This window comes from Oncorhynchus tshawytscha, linkage group LG26 (genome assembly GCF_018296145.1).
Source record: "Oncorhynchus tshawytscha isolate Ot180627B linkage group LG26, Otsh_v2.0, whole genome shotgun sequence".
NCBI lineage: Eukaryota > Metazoa > Chordata > Actinopteri > Salmoniformes > Salmonidae > Oncorhynchus > Oncorhynchus tshawytscha.
The window spans coordinates 24276482-24298890 of record NC_056454.1 but is presented as its reverse complement, the minus strand read 5'-3'; the positions used below and the strand labels follow the sequence as shown (position 1 = coordinate 24298890).

The window sequence follows — 22409 nt, the reverse complement described above, 5'->3', positions numbered from 1 at the left end:
ACCTGAGTCTGCAGGGTCTGAACCTATTTTCCCCCCTCACTGTGCTGCCTTCAGTCAACATCAAGAAGACCATCAAGATCCTCAAGGAGAAGGCCTTCGACCAGGCACCCGTCGTTGACGAGTCCGGGTACGATTTTACCTGGTTACCCTAGTTACCTGGTTGCCATAGAGGCCATGTGCCAAACGTTGACAAAACATTAGTATTGTTATTGACAAAACATTGATTAGTATTGAAAAAACATTGCCTGTATTCAGTTGTCATAATAATAATGACCATATCCTCTTTATCTTTGTCTGTGTAGCGTGATCCTAGGGATGGTTACCCTTGGCAATATGTTGTCTTCAGTACTGGCTGGGAAGGTCAAGGCCTCTGACCCTGTCGCCAAGGTGCTTTACAAACAATTCAAACAGGTCAGTCACCTCACCTATATGCTCTTATACTTCGACTCAACCGTAACCTCCTAAACAAATAGCTTTCAAACAAAAAGGTCATCATTGAGTAGGGTTTCCTAATTGTCATGTGTCGTCCTCAGGTGCGGCTGACAGATAACCTGGGTAAGCTGTCCCGTATCTTGGAGACAGATCACTTTGCCCTGGTGGTGCATGAGCAGATCCAATGTAAGTTTACCCCTCCTTCCTCTCTTTATCAACCTTCATCTTCCCATCTTTCTGTCTTCCTGTTTCTCACTCTCACTTCCTCTTATCACACTCCTACTCTTCTTGTATTGCTTCATCCTATTTTTCCTCTCGCTCCTTTAAAAGAAATCTTCTCACCAATGCCATCTTTTTCTTCCCTCCTTTTATAGCCCCCACTTTGCTCCTTCTGTCCTTTTTCTACCACCGCTAGTTACCTCTGTCAGACAGTAGAGACGAACAGTCTTAGAAACACCTGAGGTGCGTTCAGTTCGCCTGAACATTTGCTACGTTGCGGAACGGTTTGTACTGAACAACAAATTTCCCTAAAACGCTCTTTTACGTTCCTGAACAGACTTTGAGGAATGTTTGCGCCCGTTTGGTGGGTGTGGCGAGGTGAGGCTTGAAGCAATGAGTGACGTATTTAAAGGGCAGTGGCCAGCGTTCCCCAGCCCACAACCCTCCCCGTTTTTCAATTGGTTGTTAAGTACAGCACCGTGTCTGTTCAATTGAACGTTCCAGAACGTAAAAACGCACTGAATGCAGCCCTGCTCTCTTCTGTTGAAGGTGACCAGCCCCTCTCCCAGCCAGAGGAAAGATGACGGTTGTTTCCCCTCGCTGCTGTTTTTCCCATGTTTCTCTATGAATCTGATTCGCTTGCTCTAAGGCCCTGTTGCATCAGCTTTGTTTCCTGGCAGTGTTGTGGTCTACTAGGTAAACAAGGTGTGTGTTGGTTGTCAAAGTCCACCGGTGGTGTTTTGGTGACTGTGTGCCTGGAGGTGCCTGGCCACCAGTAGATGGTGATGCAATAATCAGACTGTTGTGTAAGGACAGACGAGGGGACTTTGCTTAATAGGTCATGCTATTTTTGTCAACCCACCACCACACCACACCTTCATCAGAAGACAAAGAACTTTCAACATGTATTTAGTTTATACTCATTGGTAGACCACAACTTCTCCAGTGCTAAATCAGCAGTATTCAATATATCACTTGGCCAGTGTCTATATAGTTCCACACTTTGAGAGTTAAATTAACACTGTGCTTAGTGCTGACACTGTTACACTTTTTCAGTGCTAGGGAATTAACACTGTCAGTGTTATGTAATAACACCTTATAAAGTATTTTTAACACTAGGAAGTGTATATAGTTTGCACCAATGGTGCTATGCAATAACTCATCATATTGTATTTTTTACCATTACACCAAGAGGCCTGTGTCTCTAAATATTTACAAGTCATTATTGCGACATGCTCTTATGTAAGCATTTACAGTACAAAGACATCAGAACTGTCAGCAGACGTGCTCAAACTTGAATCAACATAACCGTAGACCACTTCCACTCTTGGGTGGCCAAAAATTATTACAGTTTTTCTCAATTGCTAAAACACAATTTCTGAAACCTTGCTCCATTTCCCGAAAACATTAAACCTCATCTTCAAGCACTATTTACATAACCTCTGACTCCTCTTGCAAAATGAAACATTCGCCTCAAAACAGTTTTACCTGTGTTCAAAATCAAACACTGCTCTCAAATTATAAACAAAGTGATCAAAATGATACACACTCTCAAGCAGTCAGTAAACAATACACCGAAAAATAGAAAACACATTGTTCAAAACATACATTTCTCAGGGAGAAGTACCTTTTTAATCAAAAAAAATATTCACATTTTTCCGTCATTGTCTTTTGATGAACGGAAACATGTTCTATCATAGTAGCTCAAAATTGATCAGAAATTACTACTCTGCTTTGCTCTTTTCAATTTTGTTTTTTGTTCTTCCTCCTCCTTGTACCCCTATTTTTACAGTACTGTACCCTGCATCTCACAAACTTGTCCTTTGTCTCTGTGATACTGTAATTCTTGTTCTTTGTTGATATGAACCTGCAACCAGTCAAAATCTATTGAGCAGTTAGTACTGTTCATAAATGGAAAGCACAATGTTCAGGGCCATACAATTTGTCCATTGTACAGTATACAGCCTACAATGCACTGTACTACAGTATACAATACTAAAAAGGACAAAAATCAAAGGAGTAAACATGTGATCAATGTGCTTCTTCTTGTCTTTGGGCTGGGTCAGGCCAGAGCACTTCGTCGACATCACAAGCAATATTGTCCCTCCTGAGGCAACGGGGGAAGAAGCCTCTTGTGTGCCGTATCCAGCCCTGACATGATTCCTCCCCAATATCACCACAGGCTAAATCCATAGCTTGCAGCAGATTTACTCTGGTGTAGGGTTGTCTATCATACACTGTCCATCTCCAAGAGGAGAAAAACTCCTCAGGAAAGGCGAGTATGAAGGGAGGTATAAGTTGATATAAACTGACCATTGATGTTAAACCATTCCCTTACCTGAGCAGCTCGGTGGAAACTGACATTGTCCCACACTATCACATAGGTGGGAATGTGATTCTCATTTAGCTCTTGACCCTGCTGCTCATGAACCTGCTGCTCAAATAAAATATATCTTAGATTGGCAATAAATCTTAGAAGGTGCTGGGTGTTATAGGGCCCGAGTGTAACATGGTGATGTAGAACGCCATGGTTGCTGATAGCAGCAGAGATTGTGACATTGCCACCTCGTTGACCAGGGACTTCAACAATGGCCCGCTGTCCAATCATGTATCGGCCTCTCCTTCTCCTCTTTGTTAGATTGAAGCCTGCTTCATCGACAAAGATGAACTCATGGGGTCTGTCCAAGGATTCCAAGTCAAATATTGTCTGTGTAGAAATACAATATACTGTATATAGGATTTTGTAAGTCGTACAGAGACAGTGCTATACTGTAGAGTACAATTAGGCTTCTGATTCAAAATACATAGTATGTGTTAGTACTGTAGACAATCTGGATTTCAGTAAATGTTTCTGAATGTACACTTACTTGCACATACTGAGCTCGCAGTTCTTTCACCCTTGGTGAGTTGCGCTCAAAAGGTACTCTGTATAATTGTTTCATTCGCATCCTGTTACGATGGAGGACACGGTCAATTGTGGAAATGCTCACACTGTCGATTCCCTGGAAGTGTGTGTTGTCTTGTATCACTCGTGCCTGGATTTCTCTGAGTCGTATTGCATTATCTTGAAGGACCATGCCAACTATAACGGCCTCTTGCTCCCGAGTGAATATAGCTGTCCTTCCACCTGCATGTGGCAGCCTTGCAATTCTACAAAAAGTAGTTGTGCAGTTACAAAACATATTCATGCAGTACAATACATACAGTGATTAACTTTACAAAGGTCTATTGAAACAGCTGCATATAGTGTAGTACAGTAAATTTGCAAATCCAAAAATACAGTAGTATACTGTACCTGTTCTCTTCTCTGAATGTCCTTACTATGGTGGACACAGAAAATCAGCTCAAATTGGGTTGCACTCTAAGTCCTGCTTCCCTCATTGTCAGTCCATGGACAAGAACATGGTCTAACTGTTGCTCGAATTTCATCAGATATTTCCACTCTTTGTCTTCCTCTTTCTTTCCCTCCTCCTCCTCGCATACGCACTCGTCCTCTCACATTGTTTCTTCTATCCATTCTCAGACTTTCTCCTTCCCACCTTCAACAACCTGTTTGCTCTCTGAACTGGCTTATATTGGTTGTGTTGCATCATTTGAAACAGGTTAAATCAATTTTGAGTTGTGTGTTCTCTATTTGTATTTCATTGTTGCCACTTGTGTTTACTAGTATGGATGACATGTGCATTAGAGTGCAGAATGTGTTTTGAGAATGTGTTTGGTGTTTTGCTGAAAAGTCTAAGTGAGTGTGTTTTACCATGTGAAATGGTTTAAGGTATTGACAACAGACTGCATAATTAGCTAAATGAGTCCAGGCAACTGAGAACTATGTTCAGCCAATGGGTTTTAGTGTTTTAGCAATTGAGAAAAACTTTAATTGAAAGCCACGGCCCCACTAAGCCACACACCCAACATCATTTCCCAGTGTGCTTTGCCTTTTCAAGTGAATTGTAGAGTTACCACCCATGACTGAATTTGTTAATGACAGATACATGGTTGTCGAATTAATTTATTTTTCAGTCCTGTGGACTTCACCAAGTGAGCTCCTACTGTAGGCTAATGTTATCATTACAATGAAACTCTTTATGACAATATGTTACATATGTCATAAGGCCTTACTTTGATGGCCATGTTTGATTTAGTCACATTATGCTGGCTTGCAAAATTATATGTAATTCTTATTGGAATCCAGCCAGAGTTCAGACATCTAACAGTTAGAATTTGTATTCACCTGCAGCCTTGTATTTATAATGACTGTCAGAGTTAGGAACATTGATAAAGGAAACTACCTAAACCATTTGAAACTGGAACAACCATTTAAGTAACTGGTGCAATAAATCTAACTGATTGGATTAGTTCTATTGTATTTTATTGTATTGTATTTTATTTATCTTTGTGTAGCATAAGATTAATCAATCATTCAGTCAATGTACTGTACATAGCAAAAACACAGATTTAAAAAACAATCTTTACATTTCTTTTAGCTGCAGTAGAGCATGCTGGGAAATGTTGGGTATGGTTTTGATGGGAAAGTTTTACTCTCAACATTGTAAAACGGACACACTCAACACTGGTTATTTATTTAACTCCTGAATCAACACTAGAAATGTTACACTGGAAACTCTTGTTGGGACCTAACTCTAACCCTGTCTCTCGAAAACAGGAAGCTAGTTACATAACTTCTTGTAAACTGATTTGGTTTGATTTGGCGTAATTTCCAACTTTTGCATCCTTGGATAAAGAGCTTGGGAAGTTAGTTTCAATCTTCCTTTGTGGAAAACATTCCCATCTACCAAATCTTGAACTTGGAGAAGTAATTTAACATAATTGATGTGGTTCTACTACTCTTAATTCACCTTTCATCACAAACCTTAGTCACAGTCTGTTATCTCAATAGTAGTAATAACCATCTCTCTTCCTTCTCTCTTTCTCTCTCTGTTAAGACATGGAGGATGGCTCGCCCTGTCTTAGACAGATGGTATTCGGGGTGGTGACCGCCATTGACATGCTTAATTACATCACCACGCGCGAGCGGCAGGGAAGCACACGCGAGCGCACGCTGTCAGAGTGCTCAATAACGTCAGAGTGCTCGCTGACCGACTAGCTGTGACCACTTCCTGTTTCCTGTGGAGAGGAGGAAGTGACCGCCCACCTGACACCCTCTAAGTAACGACAATGACGATGAAGATGATGTAGAAATTTAGAAGTGGTGGGGGTTGTGGTTTAGTCTTAAAATAAGTCAATATTAATTTCCTCCCCTTTTGACTACATTGATTTTGTTATTTGTCTGTGATGATAATAATTATTCACTGTAGCTTATACTGCGATTGAAGCAGCTTAGCTGGTTTCAGATACATGGTTTTCCTCTAACTTTAAGGTATGGAAATTGCATGTAACAAACAGTGTGCAACCAGACTGCCTTGCCTCTTCATTATCGAAAGTCTTTTACTTTTTAATCTACTTAAAAATAATAGTGTTCCTCTGACTTGTCATTTTTATTGCAGAGGATACTGAAACATTACAATATCCTCGCTAGACTAACAACTCAGTACATTTGAATCTTTCAGTTAAATAGTCATCATATAGCTACCATTTGTATTGCATTGAGATTTGTATATAACTGATATGCGAATGTGAGCTTCATCTTATTAAGACTTAAAAGCACATTATAGATTTTTGCTGCTTCTTTGATACCAATGAAGTTACATCACCATCTAGTGGCAGCTAAAGACAGGGCATGGGCCAAAAAATGGCTATTTGGGTTGCTCAGTGTGAAATGGTTACCAAGAAGAAGCGTTACGTTGACAACATTCAAAGAGATAGGATGTCGGTGAAGAGTACCTGTCTTTTTGTTTGAAGGCTTTGGTAAAGGAACCAAGGTCTCAGGGTAGGTCCGGTTAAGGATAGGAGAGTTTGGCACACATCCAAACTGCAACCCAAACAGTATGACTTGTGTTGGGTCATTTTTTTCTTCTATTGAAACGAGATGTATTGAATAAGTCTGTATTGAATAGTTTGTTGGCTGAGCGTGCACAGTGCAGCTCTTTTATACAGGCCTGTCTGTCTGGGTTAGGTTGTTTACGCCAAGGCTTGGGTTGTTTGAACTTTGTACCATTTGTCTGTACTTGTTGACTTCATGTACAATCATTCATGTGTAATGTTATGTATGACCATGGACCCAGAGCTGTTATGATCTATTTACTTTAGCAGGGATGTATTTGTATGTATATATGTCTTTAGTGTTCTTAAGACAGATGCTGCAGTATTTGTGTATGGTGATGCAGTTATGGAGGTGATATTTGAACTACATTCCTGTCTCTTTATTTCCACCCTGGCTCTGGTTTCAGTTGTTAATTTCATATTTCTCTTTATTTCTCTTAGTTGTTTTATTCAGGTGTTTTTGTGGTGTAAGTACAGTGGGGAGAACAAGTATTTTATACACTGCCGATTTTGCAGGTTTTCCTACTTACAAAGCATGTAGAGGTCTGTAATTTTTATCATGGGTACACTTCAACTGTGAGAGACGGAATCTAAAACAAAAATCCAGAATATCACATTGTATGATTTTTAAGTAATTAATTTCCATTTTATTGCATGACATAAGTATTTGATCACCTACCAACCAGTAAGAATTCCGGCTCTCACAGTTTTTCTTTAAAACGCCCTCCTGTTCTCCATTCATTACCTGTATTAACTGCACCTGTTTGAACTCGTTACCTGTATAAAAGACACCTGTCCACACACTCAATCAAACAGACTCCAACCTCTCCACAATGGCCAAGATCAGAGAGCTGTGTAAGGACATCAGGGATAGAATGGTAGACCTGCACAAGGCTGGGATGGGCTACAGGACAATAGGCAAGCAGCTTGGTGAGAAGGAAACAACTGTTGGCACAATTATTAGAAAATGGAAGAAGTTCAAGATGACGACCAATCACCCTCGGTCTGGGGATCCATGCAAGATCTCACCTCGTGGGGCATCAATGATCATGAGGATGGTGAGGGATCAGCCCAGAACTACACGGCAGGACCTGGTCAATGACCTGAAGAGAGCTGGGACCACAGTCTCAAAGAAAACCATTAGTAACACACTACGCCGTCATGGATTAAAATCCTGCAGCGCATGCAAGGTCCCCCTGCTCAAGCCAGCGCATGTCCAGGCCCGTCTGAAGTTTGCCAATGACCATCTGGATGATCCAGAGGAGGAATGGGAGAAGGTCATGTGGTCTGATGAGACAAAAATAGAGCTTTTTGGTCTAAACTCCACTCGCCGTGGTTTGGAGGAAGAAGAAGGATGAGTACAACCCCAAGAACACCATCCCAACCATGAAGCATGGAGGTGGAATCATAATTCTTTGGGGATGCTTTTCTGCAAAGGGGGCAGGACGACTGCGCCGTATTGAGGGGAGGGATGGATGGGGCCATGTATCGCGAGATCTTTGCCAACAACCTCCTTCCCTCAGTAAGAGCATTGAAGATGGGTCGTGGCTGGGTCTTCCAGCATGACAATGAACCAAAACACACAGCCAGGGCAACTAAGGAGTGGCTCCGTAAGAAGCATCTCAAGGTCCTGGAGTGGCCTAGCCAGTCTCCAGACCTGAACCCAATAGTAAATCTTTGGAGGGAGCTGAATGTCCGTATTGCCCAGTGACAGCCCCGAAACCTGAAGGCTCTGGAGAAGGTTTGTATGGAGGAGTGGGCCAAAATCCCTGCTGCAGTGTGTGCAAACCTGGTCAAGAACTACAGGAAACGTAGGATCTCTGTAATTGCAAACAAAGATTCCTGTACCAAATATTAAGTTCTGCTTTTCTGATGTATCAAATACTTATGTCATGCAAAAAAAAAATGCAAATGAATTACTTAAAAATCATACAATGTGATATTCTGGATTTTTGTTTTAGACTCCGTCTCTCACAGTTGAAGTGTACCTATGATACAAATGACAAAAAAATACATGCTTTGTAAGTAGGAAAACCTGCAAAATCAGCAGTGTATCAAATACTTGTTCTCCCCACTGTATATTATTACTTGCTTCCAATAAAGGCTTGTTCTTTTTCTCTTGAACATTTTTATTTTATTTAACCTTCATTTAACTAGGCAAGTCAGTTAAGAACAAATTCTTGTTTACAATGACGACCAACCAAAAGGCTTCCTGCGGGGACGAGGGCCTGAAAAAAACAAAACTAAAATACATTATAAATATAGGACAAAACACACATCACAACAAGAGAGACCTAAGACAACAACATAGCAAGGCATCAACACATGATAAGACACCATGGTAGCAACACAACATGGTAGCAGCACAAAACATGGTACAAACATTATTGGGCAGACAACAGCATAAAGGGCAAGAAGGTAGAGACAACAACACATCACACTAAGCAGCCACAACTGTCACTAAGAGTGTCCATGATTGAGTCTTTGAATGAAGAGATTGAGATAAAACTGTCCAGTTTGAGTGTTTGCTGCAGCTCGTTCCAGTCGCTAGCTGCAGCGAACTGAAAAGAGGAGCGACCCAGGGATGTGTGTGCTTTGGGGACCTTTAACAGAATGTGACTGGCAGAACGGGTGTTGTATGTGGAGGATGAGGGCTGCAGTAGATATCTCAGATAGGGGGGAGTGAGGCCTAAGATGGTTTTATAAATAAGCATCAATCAGGGGGTGGTGTATTTGCGCACGTGGGTGTACATGTTTTCTTGTTGATCACAGTTTTACATGTGGGTAAGAGGTGTGGATGCATGTGTTATGGTCTTAATGCTCAATGCTTCAATTAAAGACAATTACAGTGGAAGATTGTGCACATTCAGTACACATTTTCCCCATAAGGGGGCAGTGCTAGCCTATGGTGCCTAGTTGGAACAAAATCTTGCAGTACCTGCAGCACTCCAGAAACAGGGTTGCTTACCCATTCTTATGGACAAGGTATGAATGACAGCAACACATTCTTTGGTTTAGTTTCCCTGGCACTGTTTCCAAATGCTAATGTTTTAACATTTGTTTCACAAATCCCATTCAAGTCATGGGACCGATATTAGCATTTAATCAAATGTACTGCTAGTTTACACAATTTGCCATGAGGCTGAGAGAAAATGTTGCTATTTTCCTGCAAATTATGACACAATTTACCATGGGGCAGAGAAGAAAAATTGCAGTTTTATACAGTAATTTCAGAAAGTATTCAGACCCTTTACTCAGTACTTTGTTGAAGCACCTTTGGCAGCGATTACAGCCTTGAGTATTCTTGGGTATGACACTACAAGCTTGGCACACCTATATTGGGAGTTTTTCCCATTCTTCTCTACAGATCCTCTCGAGCTCTGTCCGGTTGGATGGGGAGCGTCGCTGCACAGCTATTTTCAGGTCCCTCCAGAGATGTTAGATCGGCTTCAAGTCAAGGCTCTGGTTGGGCCACTCAAGACATTTAGAGACTTGTCGCGAAGCAACTCCTGTGTTCTCTTGGCTGTGTGCTTAGGGTCGTTGTCCTGTTGGAAGGTGAACATTTGCCCCAGTCTGGGGTTCTCAGCACTCTGGAGCAGGTTTTCATCAACGTTCTTTGTAATTTTTCCCTCGATCATGATGATTCTCCCTGTCCCTGCCGCTGAAAAATATCCCCACAGCATGATGCTGCCGTCACCATGATTCACCGTAGGGATGGTTCCAGGTTTCCTCATGACGTAAACCTTGGCATTCGGGCCGAAGAGTTCAATCTTGGTTTGATCAGTCCATAGAATCTTGTTTATTATGGTCTAAGAGTCCTTTAGGTGCCTTTTGGCAAACTCCAAGCAGGCTATCATGTGCCTGTTACTAAGGAGTGGCTTCCGTCTGGCCACTCTACCATAAGGCCTGATTGGTGGAGTGCTGCAGAGATGGTTGTCCTTCTGGCAGGTTCTCCCATCTCCACTGAGGAACTTTGGAGCTCTGTCAGAGTGACCATCGGGTTCTTGGGTCACCTCCCTGACGAAGGAGCTTTGCACCTGATTTCTCAGTTTGGGCGGCCAGCTCTAGGAAGAGTCTTGTCACGTTCTGACCTTTATTTTCTTTGTTTTGTCTTTATTTAGTATGGTCAGGGTGTGAGTTGGGGTGGGCAGTCTATGTTTGTTTTTCTGTTTGGTTTCTGTTTCGGCCTAGTATGGTTCTCAATCAGAGGCAGGTGTCGTTAGTTGTCTCTGTTTGAGAATCATACTTAGGTAGCCTGGGTTTCACTTTTGAGTGGTGGGTGTTTGTTGCCACACGGTACTGTTTCGGTTTTCGTTCATGTTCACGTTTATTGTTTTGTATCTCATAGTGTTCAGTTTATGTCTTAAAATAAACGTTATGGACACTTACCACGCTGTGCATTGGTCCTCTGATCCTTCTCGCTTCTCCTCCTCAGAAGAGGAGGAGGAGGAATGCCGTTACAGAAACACCCACCACCAGAGGACCAAGCAGCATGGTAACAGGCAGCAGCAGCAGGAGAGGCAGTGATACCAGGAGAACTGGACTTGGGAGGAGATTCTGGACGGTAAAGGACCCTGGGAACAGCCAGGGGAATATCGCCGCCCCAAAGCAAATAAAATCAAATCAAATCAAATGTTATTTGTCACATACACATGGTTAGCAGATGTTAATGTGAGTGTAGCGAAATGCTTGTGCTTCTAGTTCCGACAATGCAGTAATAATCCAACAAGTAATCTAACTAACAATTCCAAAAAAAAAACTACTGTCTTATACACAGTGTAAGGGGATAAAGAATATGTACATAAAGATGTATGAATGAGTGATGGTACACAGCAGCTTAGGCAAGATACAGTAGATGGTATCGAGTACAGTATATACATATGAGATGAGTATGTAAACAAAGTGGCATAGTTAAAGTGGCTAGTGATACATGTATTACATAAGGATGCAGTAGATGATATAGAGTACAGTATATACGTATACATATGAGATTAATAATGTAGGGTATGTAAACATTATATTAGGTAGCATTGTTTAAAGTGACTAGTGATATATTTTACATCATTTCCCATCAATTCCCATTATTAAAGTGGCTGGAGTTGAGTCAGTGTGTTGGCAGCAGCCACTCAATGTTAGTGGTGGCTGTTTAACAGTCTGATGGCCTTGAGATAGAAGCTGTTTTTCAGTCTCTCGGTCCCAGCTTTGATGCACCTGTACTGACCTCGCCTTCTGGATGATAGCGGGGTGAACAGGCAGTGGCTCGGGTGGTTGTTGTCCTTGATGATCTTTATGGCCTTCCTGTAACATCGGGTGGTGTAGGTGTCCTGGAGGGCAGGTAGTTTGCCCCCGGTGATGCGTTGTGCAGACCTCACTACCCTCTGGAGAGCCTTACGGTTGTGGGCGGAGCAGTTGATACAGTGATACAGCCCGCCAGGATGCTCTCGATTGTGCATCTGTAGAAGTTTGTGAGTGCTTTTGGTGACAAGCCGAATTTCTTCAGCCTCCTGAGGTTGAAGAGGCGCTGCTGCGCCTTCTTCACGATGCTGTCTGTGTGAGTGGACCAATTCAGTTTGTCTGTGATGTGTATGCCGAGGAACTTAAAACTTACTAACCTCTCCACTACTGTTCCATCGATGTGGATAGGGGGGTGTTCCCTCTGCTGTTTCCTGAAGTCCACAATCATCTCCTTAGTTTTGTTGACGTTGAGTGTGAGGTTATTTTCCTGACACCACACTCCGAGGGCCCTCACCTCCTCCCTGTAGGCCGTCTCGTCGTTGTTGGTAATCAAGCCTACCACTGTTGTGTCGTCCGCAAACTTGATGATTGAGTTGGAGGCGTGCGTGGCCACGCAGTCGTGGGTGAACAGGGAGTACAGGAGAGGGCTCAGAACGCACCCTTGTGGGGCCCCAGTGTTGAGGATCAGCGGGGTGGAGATGTTGTTGCCTACCCTCACCACCTGGGGGCGGCCCGTCAGGAAGTCCAGTACCCAGTTGCACAGGGCGGGGTCGAGACCCAGGGTCTCGAGCTTGATGACGAGCTTGTAGGGTACTATGGTGTTGAATGCCGAGCTGTAGTCGATGAACAGCATTCTCACATAGGTATTCCTCTTGTCCAGATGGGTTAGGGCAGTGTGCAGTGTGGTTGAGATTGCATCGTCTGTGGACCTATTTGGGCGGTAAGCAAATTGGAGTGGGTCTAGGGTGTCAGGTAGGGTGGAGGTGATATGGTCCTTGACTAGTCTCTCAAAGCACTTCATGATGACGGAAGTGAGTGCTACGGGGCGGTAGTCGTTTAGCTCAGTTACCTTAGCTTTCTTGGGAACAGGAACAATGGTGGCCTTCTTGAAGCATGTGGGAACAGCAGACTGGTATAGGGATTGATTGAATATGTCCGTGAACACACCGGCCAGCTGGTCTGCGCATGCTCTGAGGGCGCGGCTGGGGATGCTGTCTGGGCCTGCAGCCTTGCGAGGGTTAACACGTTTAAATGTTTTACTCACCTCGGCTGCAGTGAAGGAGAGTCTGCATGTTTTCGTTGCAGGCCGTGTCAGTGGCACTGTATTGTCCTCAAAGCGGGCCAAAAAGTTATTTAGTCTGCCTGGGAGCAAGACATCCTGGTCCGTGACTGGGCTGGTTTTCTTCTTGTAGTCCGTGATTGACTGTAGACCCTGTCACATACCTCTTGCGTCTGAGCCGTTGAATTGAGATTCTACTTTGTCTCTATACTGACGCTTAGCTTGTTTGATAGCCTTGCGGAGGGAATAGCTGCACTGTTTGTATTCGGTCATGTTACCAGTCACCTTGCCCTGATTAAAAGCAGTGGTTCGCGCTTTCAGTTTCATGCGAATGCTGCCATCAATCCACGGTTTCTGGTTAGGGAATGTTTTAATCGTTGCTATGGGAACGACATCTTCAACGCACGTTCTAATGAACTCGCACACCGAATCAGTGTATTCGTCAATGTTGTTATCTGACGCAATACGAAACATATCCCAGTCCACGGAAGATGGAAGCAGTCTTGGAGTGTGGAATCAGCTTGGTCGGACCAGCTTTGGACAGACCTCAGCGTGGGAGCTTTTTGTTTTAGTTTCTGTCTGTAGGCAGGGATCAGCAAAATGGAGTCGTGGTCAGCTTTTCCGAAAGGAGGGCAGGGCAGGGCCTTATATGCGTCGCGGAAGTTAGAGTAACAATGATCCAAGGTTTTTTCAGCCCTAGTTGCGCAATCGACATGCTGATACAATTTAGGGAGTCTTGTTTTCAGATTAGCCTTGTTAAAATCCCCAGCTACAATGAATGCAGCCTCAGGATGTAGAGATTCCAGTTTGCAAAGAGTCAAATAAAGTTTGTTCAGAGCCATCGATGTGTCTGCTTGGGGGGGAATATATACGGCTGTGATTATAATCGAAGACAATTCTCTTGGTAGATAATGCGGTCGACATTTGATTGTGAGGAATTCTAAATCAGGTGAACAGAAGGATTTGACTTCCTGTATATTTCTGTGATCACACCACGTCTCGTTAGCCATAAGGCATACGCCCCCGCCCCTCTTCTTACCAGAAATATGTTTGTTTCTGTCGGCGCGATGCGTGGAGAAACCCGCTGGCTGCACCGCCTCCGATAGCGTCTCTCCAGTGAGCCATGTTTCCCTGAAGCAAAGAACGTTACAGTCTCTGATGTCCCTCTGGAATGCTACCCTTGCTCGGATTTCATCGACCTTGTTGTCAAGAGACTGGACATTGGCGAGAAGAATGCTAGGGAGTGGTGCACGATGTGCCCGTCTCCGGAGTCTGACCAGAAGACCGCCTCGTTTCCCTCTTTTACGGAGTCGATTTTTTGGGTCGCCGGCTGGGATCCATTCCGTTGTCCTGGTTGAAAGGCAGAACACAGGATCCGCTTCGTGAAAATCATATTCTTGGTCGTACTGATGGTGAGTTGATGCTGATCTTATATTCAGTAGTTCTTCTCGACTGTATGTAATGAAACCTAAGATGACCTGGGGAACTAATGTAAGAAATAACACGTAAAAAAACAAAAAACTGCATAGTTTCCTAGGAACGCGAAGCGAGGCGGCCATCTCTGTCGGCGCCGGAAGGCAGCGAAAGAGCTGAAGGCAGCGAAAGCCGAGGGGCGGCATTATGAGGAGCTAGCACGTATTGGGGGGGGGGGGTAGGCACACGGGGATTGTGGCGAAGCCAGGTAGGAGACCTGTGCCAACTTCCCGTGCTTACCGGAGAGCGAGAGGGACCGGGCAGGCACCGTGTTATGCGGTGGAGTGCACAGTTTCCCCAGTGCATGTGCATAGCCCGGTGCGGTACATTCCTCGTATCGGCCGTGTTAGAGTGGGCATCGAGCCTGGTGCCATGAAGCCGGCTCTACGCATCTGGTCTCCAGTGCGTCTACTTGGGCCGGCGTACATGGCACCAGCCTTATGCATGGTGTCCCCGGTTCGCCAGCACAGCCCAGTGTGTGCTATTCCACCTCGCCGCACTGTCCTGGCTACGGGGAGCATTCAACCAGATAAGATTGGGCAGGCTCGGTGCTCAAGAACTCCAGTGCGCCTGCACGGTCCGGTCTACCCAGTGCCACCTCCATGCACCAGCCCTCCGGTGGCAGCCCCCTGCACCAGGCTGTCCCTCCGTCTTCTGCCTACAGGTGCTCCCGCCTGTCCAGCGCTGCCAGAGCCTTCCTCCTCTCCAGCGCTGCCAGAGTCTCCCGTATGTCCTGAGCTGCCAGAGACTCCCGTCTGTCCTGAGCCGCCAGAGTCTCCCGTTTGTCCTGAGGCGCCAGAGTCTCCCGTCTGTCCTGAGGCGCCAGAGTCTCCCGTCTGTCCTGAGGCGCCAGAGTCTCCCGTCTGTCCTGAGCCACCAGAGTCTCCCGTCTGTCCTGAGCCGCCAGAGTCTCCCATCTGTCCTGAGCCGCCAGAGCCGCCAGTCTGTCCTGGGGCCGCCAGAGCCACCAGTCAGCCAGGAGCGCCAGTCAGCCAGGAGCCGCCGGAGCCGCCAGCCAGCCAGGGGCCTCCGGAGCTGTCAGCCAGCCAGGAGCTTCCGGCCAGCCAGAAGCCATCAGCCAGCCAGAAGCCATCAGCCAGCCAGGAGCCGCCGGAGCCGTCAGCCAGCCAGGAGCCGTCGGAGCCGTCAGTCAGCCAGGAGCCGCCGGAGCCGATGGCCAGCCAGGGGCCTCCGGAGCCGTCAGCCAGCCAGAAGCCGTCAGCCAGCCAGGAGTCGCCAGAGCCGTCAGCCAGCCAGGAGCCACTGGAGCCGTCAGTCAGCCAGGAGCTGCCGGAGCCGATGGCCAGCCAGGGGCCTCCGGAGCCGTCAGCCAGCCAGGAGTCACTGGAGCCGTCAGTCAGCCAGGAGCTGCCGGAGCCGTCCGGAGCTGCCGGAGTCTCCCGCCTTTCCGGCGCTGCCGGGGTCTCTCGCCTGTCCGGCACTGCCAGAGTCTCCCGCCTGTCCGGCGCTGCCGGAATCTCCCGTCCATTTGGGACCCATGGCTAGGGTCCCCAGTCGGAGGTCGGCGGCGAGGGTCGCCGCTCATAAGAGGCCACGGGGGCGGTTGAGGAGGCGGACAAAAACTGTGGTGAAGTGGGGTCCACGTCCCGCGCCAGAGCCGCCACCGCGGACAGACACCCACCCAGACCCTCCCCTATAGGTTCAGGTTTTGCGGCCAGAGTCCGCACCTTTGGGGGGGGGTACTGTCACGTTCTGACCTTTATTTCCTTTGTTTTGTCTTTATTTAGTATGGTCAGGGTGTGAGTTGGTGTGGGTAGTCTATGTTTGTTTTTCTATGTTTGGTTTCTGTTTCGGCCTAGTATGGTTCTCAATCAGAGGCAGGTGTCGTTAGTTGTCTCTGATTAAGAATCATACTTAGGTAGCCTGGGTTTCACTTTTGAGTGGTGGGTGTTTGTTGCCACACGGTACTGTTTCGGTTTTCGTTCATGTTCACGTTTATTGTTTTGTATTTCATAGTGTTTAGTTTATGTCTGGAAATAAACGTTATGGACACTTACCACGCTGCGCATTGGTCCTCCGATCCTTCTCGCTTCGCCTCCTCAGAAGCGGAGGAGGAATGCTGTTACAAGTCTTGGTGGTTCCTAACTTCTTCCAATTATGAATGATAGAGGCCACTATGTTCTTGGAGACCTTCAATGCTGCAAAACCATTTTTTATACCCTTCTCCAGATCTGTGCCTCGACACAATCCTGTCTCGGGGCTCTACGGACAACTCCTTTGACCTCATAGCTTAGTTTTTGCTCTGCATGCACTGTCAACTGTGGAATCTTATATAGACAGGTGTGTGCCTTTCCAAATCACGTCAAATCAGTTGAATTTACCACAGGTGGACTTCAATCAAGTTGTAGAAACATCTCAAGTCTGATCAATGGAAACCAGATGCACCTGAGCTCAATTTCGAATCTCATAGCAAAGGGTCTGAATACTTATGTAAATAAGGTATTTATGTTTTTTATTTTTTATAAATTTGCAACCATTTCTAAACCTGTTTTCGCTTTGTCATTATGGGGTAGTTAGTTCTTTTTGTCTTCCCATCCTGTGAGAGTGAATGTCATTTCAGTTCATCTGTTCTGTTATATTCAATCAAATCTGACAAACCCAGTGCACTGCTTGCTATGGCTTCTATCTGATGGAGCTTGCCTGTTTAGGTAAAAACACAAATAATGCCCAGTTTTGAACAGTGACAAGTAAAGAGCATTAAATAAATAAATACATTTCTGGCACCTGTGTTGGTGGGCCTGGGCACACTAAGCTCCAGACACACTTTTAAAAAAAATACATTAAACTTTTATTTAACTAGGCAAGTCAGTTAAAGAACAAAATCTTATTTACAATGACAGCCTATCCCGGCCAAACCCAGGCGACCCTGGGCCAATTGTGCGCCGCCCTATGGGACTCCCAATCACAGCCGGATGTGATACAGCCTGGATCAAACCAGGGACTGTCGTGACACCTCTTCCACTGAGATGCAGTGCCTTAGACCGATACGCCACTCGGGAGCCCAACACAGTGACGTCCTCTTACTTACCCCGCATACTGTATACAGATCACCTTGTCTGGATCCCTGACCCACTAAGTTTCCCCTATGACATGTAGTTAGGTTTCCCCTATGACATGTAGTTAGGTTTCCCCTATGACATGTAGTTAAGTTGCCACTATGACATGTAGTTAGGTTGCCACTATGACATGTAGTTAAGTTGCCACTATGACATGTAGTTAAGTTTCAAATATGAGATGTAGTTAGGTTTCCCCTATGACATGTAGTTAAGTTGCCACTATGACATGTAGTTAAGTTGCCACTATGACATGTAGTTAAGTTTCCCCTATGACATGTAGTTAGGTTGCCACTATGACATGTAGTTAGGTTTCAAATATGACATGTAGTTAGGTTTCCACTATGACATGTAGTTAAGTTGCCACTATGACATGTAGTTAGGTTGCCACTATGACATGTAGTTAAGTTGCCACTATGACATGTAGTTAAGTTTCAAATATGAGATGTAGTTAGGTTTCCCCTATGACATGTAGTTAAGTTGCCACTATGACATGTAGTTAAGTTTCCCCTATGACATGTAGTTAGGTTGCCACTATGACATGTAGTTAAGTTTCAAATATGACATGTAGTTAAGTTGCCACGATGACATGTAGTTAAGTTGCCACTATGACATGTAGTTAAGTTGCCACTATGACATGTAGTTAGGTTGCCACTATGACATGTAGTTAAGTTGCCACTATGACATGTAGTTAGGTTGCCACTATGACATGTAGTTAAGTTGCCACTATGACATGTAGTTAAGTTGCCACTATGACATGTAGTTAGGTTGCCACTATGACATGTAGTTAAGTTGCCACTATGACATGTAGTTAGTTGCCACTATGACATGTAGTTAAGTTGCCACTATGACATGTAGTTTGCCACTATGACATGGCCACTATGACATGTAGTTAAGTTGCCACTATGACATGTAGTTAAGTTGCCACTATGACATGTAGTTAAGTTGCCACTATGACATGTAGTTAGGCTGCCACTATGACATGTAGTTAAGTTGCCACTATGACATGTAGTTAAGTTGCCACTATGACATGTAGTTAGGTTGCCACTATGACATGTAGTTAAGTTGCCACTTTGACATGTAGTTACAGTATACACTACATGGCCAAAAGTATGTGGACATGCCTTCAAATTTGTGGATTTGGCTATTTCAGCCACACCTGTTGCTGACAAGTATATAAAATTGAGCACACCTTCATGCAATCTTCATAGACAAACATTGGCAGTAGAATGGCCTGTACTGAAGAGCTCAGTGACTTTCAATGTGGCACTGTTATAGGATACCACCTTTCCAACATATCAGTTTGTCAAATTTCTGCTCTGCTAGAGCTGCCCTGATCAACAACAACCGCTCAGCCGAGAAGTGGTAGGCCACACAAGCTCATAGAACGGAACTAGTGAGTACTGAAGCGCGTTGGGCGTAAAAAAGCACTCACTACCGTGTTCCAAACTGAATATAGAAGCAAGAACTGCTAGTTGGGAGCTTCATGAAATGGGTGTCCATTTCCGAGTAGCCACACACAATCCTAAGATCACCTTGCGCAATGCCAAGCGTCGGCTGGAGTGGTGTAAAGCTCGCTGCCATTGGACTCTGGAGCAGTGGAAACATGTTCTCTGGAGTGATGAATCACGCTTCACCATCTGAATGAATCTGGGTTTGTTGGATGCCAGGAAAATGCTACCTGCCTGAACGCATAGTGCCAACGGTAAATTTTGGTGGAGGAGGAATAATGGTCTGAGGTTGTTTTTAATGGTTTGGACTAGGTCCCTTAGTTCCATTGAAGGGAAATCTTAACTCTACAGCATACAATGACGATTCTGTGCTTCCAACTTTGTGGTAACAGTTTGGAGAAGGCCCTTTCCTGTTTCAGCATGACAATACCCCCATGCACAAAGCGAGGTCCATACAGAAATGGGTTGTTGAGATCGGTGTGGAAGAACTTGACTTGCCTGCACATAGCCCTGACCTCAATCCTATCAAACACCTTTGGGATTAATTGAAACGCCGACTGTGAGTCAGGCCTAATCCCCCAACATCAGTGCCCGACCTCACTAATGCTCTTGTGGCTGAATGGAAGCAAGTCTCCGCAGCAATGTTCCAACATCTAGTGGAAAACCTTCCCAGAAGAGTGGAGGCTGTTATAGCACCAAAGGGGGGGTGACCAACTCCATATTAATGGGCATGATTTTGGAATGAGATGTTTGACGATCATGTAATGTACATACAGACTCTCTCATTGACACACACTATAGGCCTGTAGCTCATTCAAACCCTCAGTATTAAGACAAAACAGGATGAGAGAGAGATTGTGACACCTGTCACAGGAAGAGAGTCAAGCCACTGTATTCATAACAGAAAATGTACACCAGAAACACACACACATGGTGTGGATAACATGTCCCTGTGGTGTCTCTTGGTGGCACTTGAGCCCTATCAGTTTCAGCACGGGCAAACGGCCATAAGCGATGACGGAGAATGCTTGTCACTGGGCCCTTGGCCCTGCTTATGTCACCCGGTTAGACATGGGCCACTTGTCCCTGAGCGCCGGTGTCAGTGACAACCCCTCCGATACACCGGATCACCGCCTCAGCTCTGCCATTAGCTAATGCCAGAATAGTCACATGATCGTACCAGCAGGGTCACAAACCAGGACCCATGCCTAGAAAGCTATAGTTACGTTACGTCAATGACCCAACGTCTGTTATTGTGGCTGTCACTGTCACTCAATGTCTGTCACAAACACATGGACATAATGTAACTGATGTACAGTTGAAGTCAGAAGTTAACATACACCTTAGCCAAATACATTTAAACTCAGTGTATCACAATTCCTGACATTTAATCCTAGTAAAAATTCCCTGTCTTAGGTCAGTTAGGATCACCACTTTATTTTAAGAATGTGAAATGTCAGAATAATAGTAGAGAGAATGATTTATTTCAGCTTTTATTTCTTTCATCACATTCTCAGTGGGTCAGATGTTTACATACACTCAATTAGTATTTGGTAGCATTGCCTTTAAATTGTTTAACTTGGGACAAACATTTTGGGTAGCCTTCCACAAGCTTCCCACAATAAGTTGGGTGAATTTTGGCCCATTCCTCCTGACAGAGCTGGTGTGACTGAGTCAGGTTTGTAGGCCTCCTTGCTCGCACACACTTTTTCAGTTCTGCCCACAATTTTTTTATAGGATGAGGTCAGAGCTTTGTGATGGCCACTCCAATACCTTGACTTTGTTGTCCTTAAGCCATTTTGCCACAACTTTGGAAATATGCTTGGGGTCATTGTCCATTTGGAAGACCCATTTGTGACCAAGCTTTAACTTCCTGACTGATGTCTTGAGATGTTGCTTCAATATATCCACAAATTTTTCCTCCCCCATGATGCCATCTATTTTGTGAAGTGCACCACTCCCTCCTGCAGCACAGCACCCCCACAACATGATGCTGCCACCCCTGTGCTTCACGGTTGGGATGGTGTTCTTCGGCTTGCAAGCCTCCCCCTTTTTCCTCCAAACATAACGATGGTCTTTATGGCCAAACAGTTATATTTTGTTTCATCAGACCCGAGGACATGTCTCCAAAAAGTACGATCTTTGTCCGCATGTGTAGTTGCAAACCGTAGTCTGGCTTTTTTATGGAGGTTTTGGAGCAGTGGCTTCTTCCTTGCTGAGCGGCCTTTCAGGTTATGTCGATATAGGACTCATTTTACTGTGGATACAGATACTTTTGTACCTGTTTCCTCCAGCATCTTCACAAGGTCCTTTGCTGTTGTTCTGGGATTGATTTGCACTTTTCGCACCAAAGTACGTTCATGTCTAAGAGACAGAACACGTCTCCTTCTTGAGCGGTATGATGGCTGCGTGGTCCCATGGTGTCTATACTTGTGTCCTATTGTATGTACAGATGAACGTGGTTACGTTGGTTAGGCTGTTTACATGTCATCCAGAATATTGGTGACTGTAACTGTGCTGCTGGTGTAACGGATGTGAAACTGCTAGCTAGTTAGCGGTGGTGTGCGCTAAATAGCGTTTCAATCGGTGACGTCACTTGCTTTGAGACCTTGAAATAGTGGTTCCCCTTGTTCTGCAAGGGCCGCGGCTTTTGTGGAGAGATGGGTAACGATGCTTCGTGGGTGACTGTTGTTGATGTGTGCAGAGGGTCCCTGGTTCGCGCCTGGGTATGGGCGAGGGGACGGTCTAAATTTATACTGTTACATTGGTGCCGTGACCCTGATCACTGGTTGCTGTGGAAAAGGAGGAGGTCAAAAGGGGGGTGAGTGTAACGGATGTGAAACTGCTAGCTAGTTAGCGGTTGTGCGCGCTAAATAGCGTTTCAATCGGTGACGTCACTTGCTCTGAGACCTTGAAGTAGTGGTTCCCCTTGCTCTGCAAGGGCTGCGGGTTTTGTGGAGCGAAGGGTAACGATGCTTCGTGGGTGACTGTTGTTGATGTGTGCAGAGGGTCCCTGGTTCGCGCCCGTGTAAGGGCGAGGGGACGGTCTAAAGTTATACTGTTACACTGGCAACATTTTAATTATGCGTTTTTGCCAACCTTACTGACACCGGCTATATTCAATGTGTGTTGAACGTATGTAAATCATCAGTTATTCTGCAGTCTGGCACACTCAGACGAGAGTGCTCTGAAATCGGAGTAGATGACCAGACTGAATTTACGAACATACCTGAAATGGTTACTTACATAGTGGAGTCTTTTGTTAAGACATGTAGCTAGCTAGCTAGCTAAACAATAACCCATAATCCC

General features: G+C 45.1%; 1 protein-coding gene across 2 annotated transcripts in view; it reads left to right on the top strand.

The window, feature by feature from the left end:
• LOC112225401 (cystathionine beta-synthase) overlaps positions 1 to 6982 on the top strand; it is a 26109-nt gene extending 19127 nt beyond the window's left edge. The window contains exons 11-14 of one of the 2 annotated variants that reach the window (XM_024389347.2): positions 1 to 127; positions 303 to 411; positions 534 to 618; positions 5592 to 6982. The exon at positions 1 to 127 is cut by the window's left edge and continues 86 nt beyond it. In XM_024389347.2, coding sequence (XP_024245115.2) covers positions 1 to 127; positions 303 to 411; positions 534 to 618; positions 5592 to 5752 — 482 coding nt within the window. In that variant the 3' untranslated portion in view covers positions 5753 to 6982. Of the gene's footprint in view, positions 128 to 302; positions 412 to 533; positions 619 to 2717; positions 3065 to 5591 lie in introns of those variants that run through there. The other variant, XM_042306324.1, reaches the window with a different exon arrangement.
• Positions 6983 to 22409: the final 15427 nt, after the last annotated feature.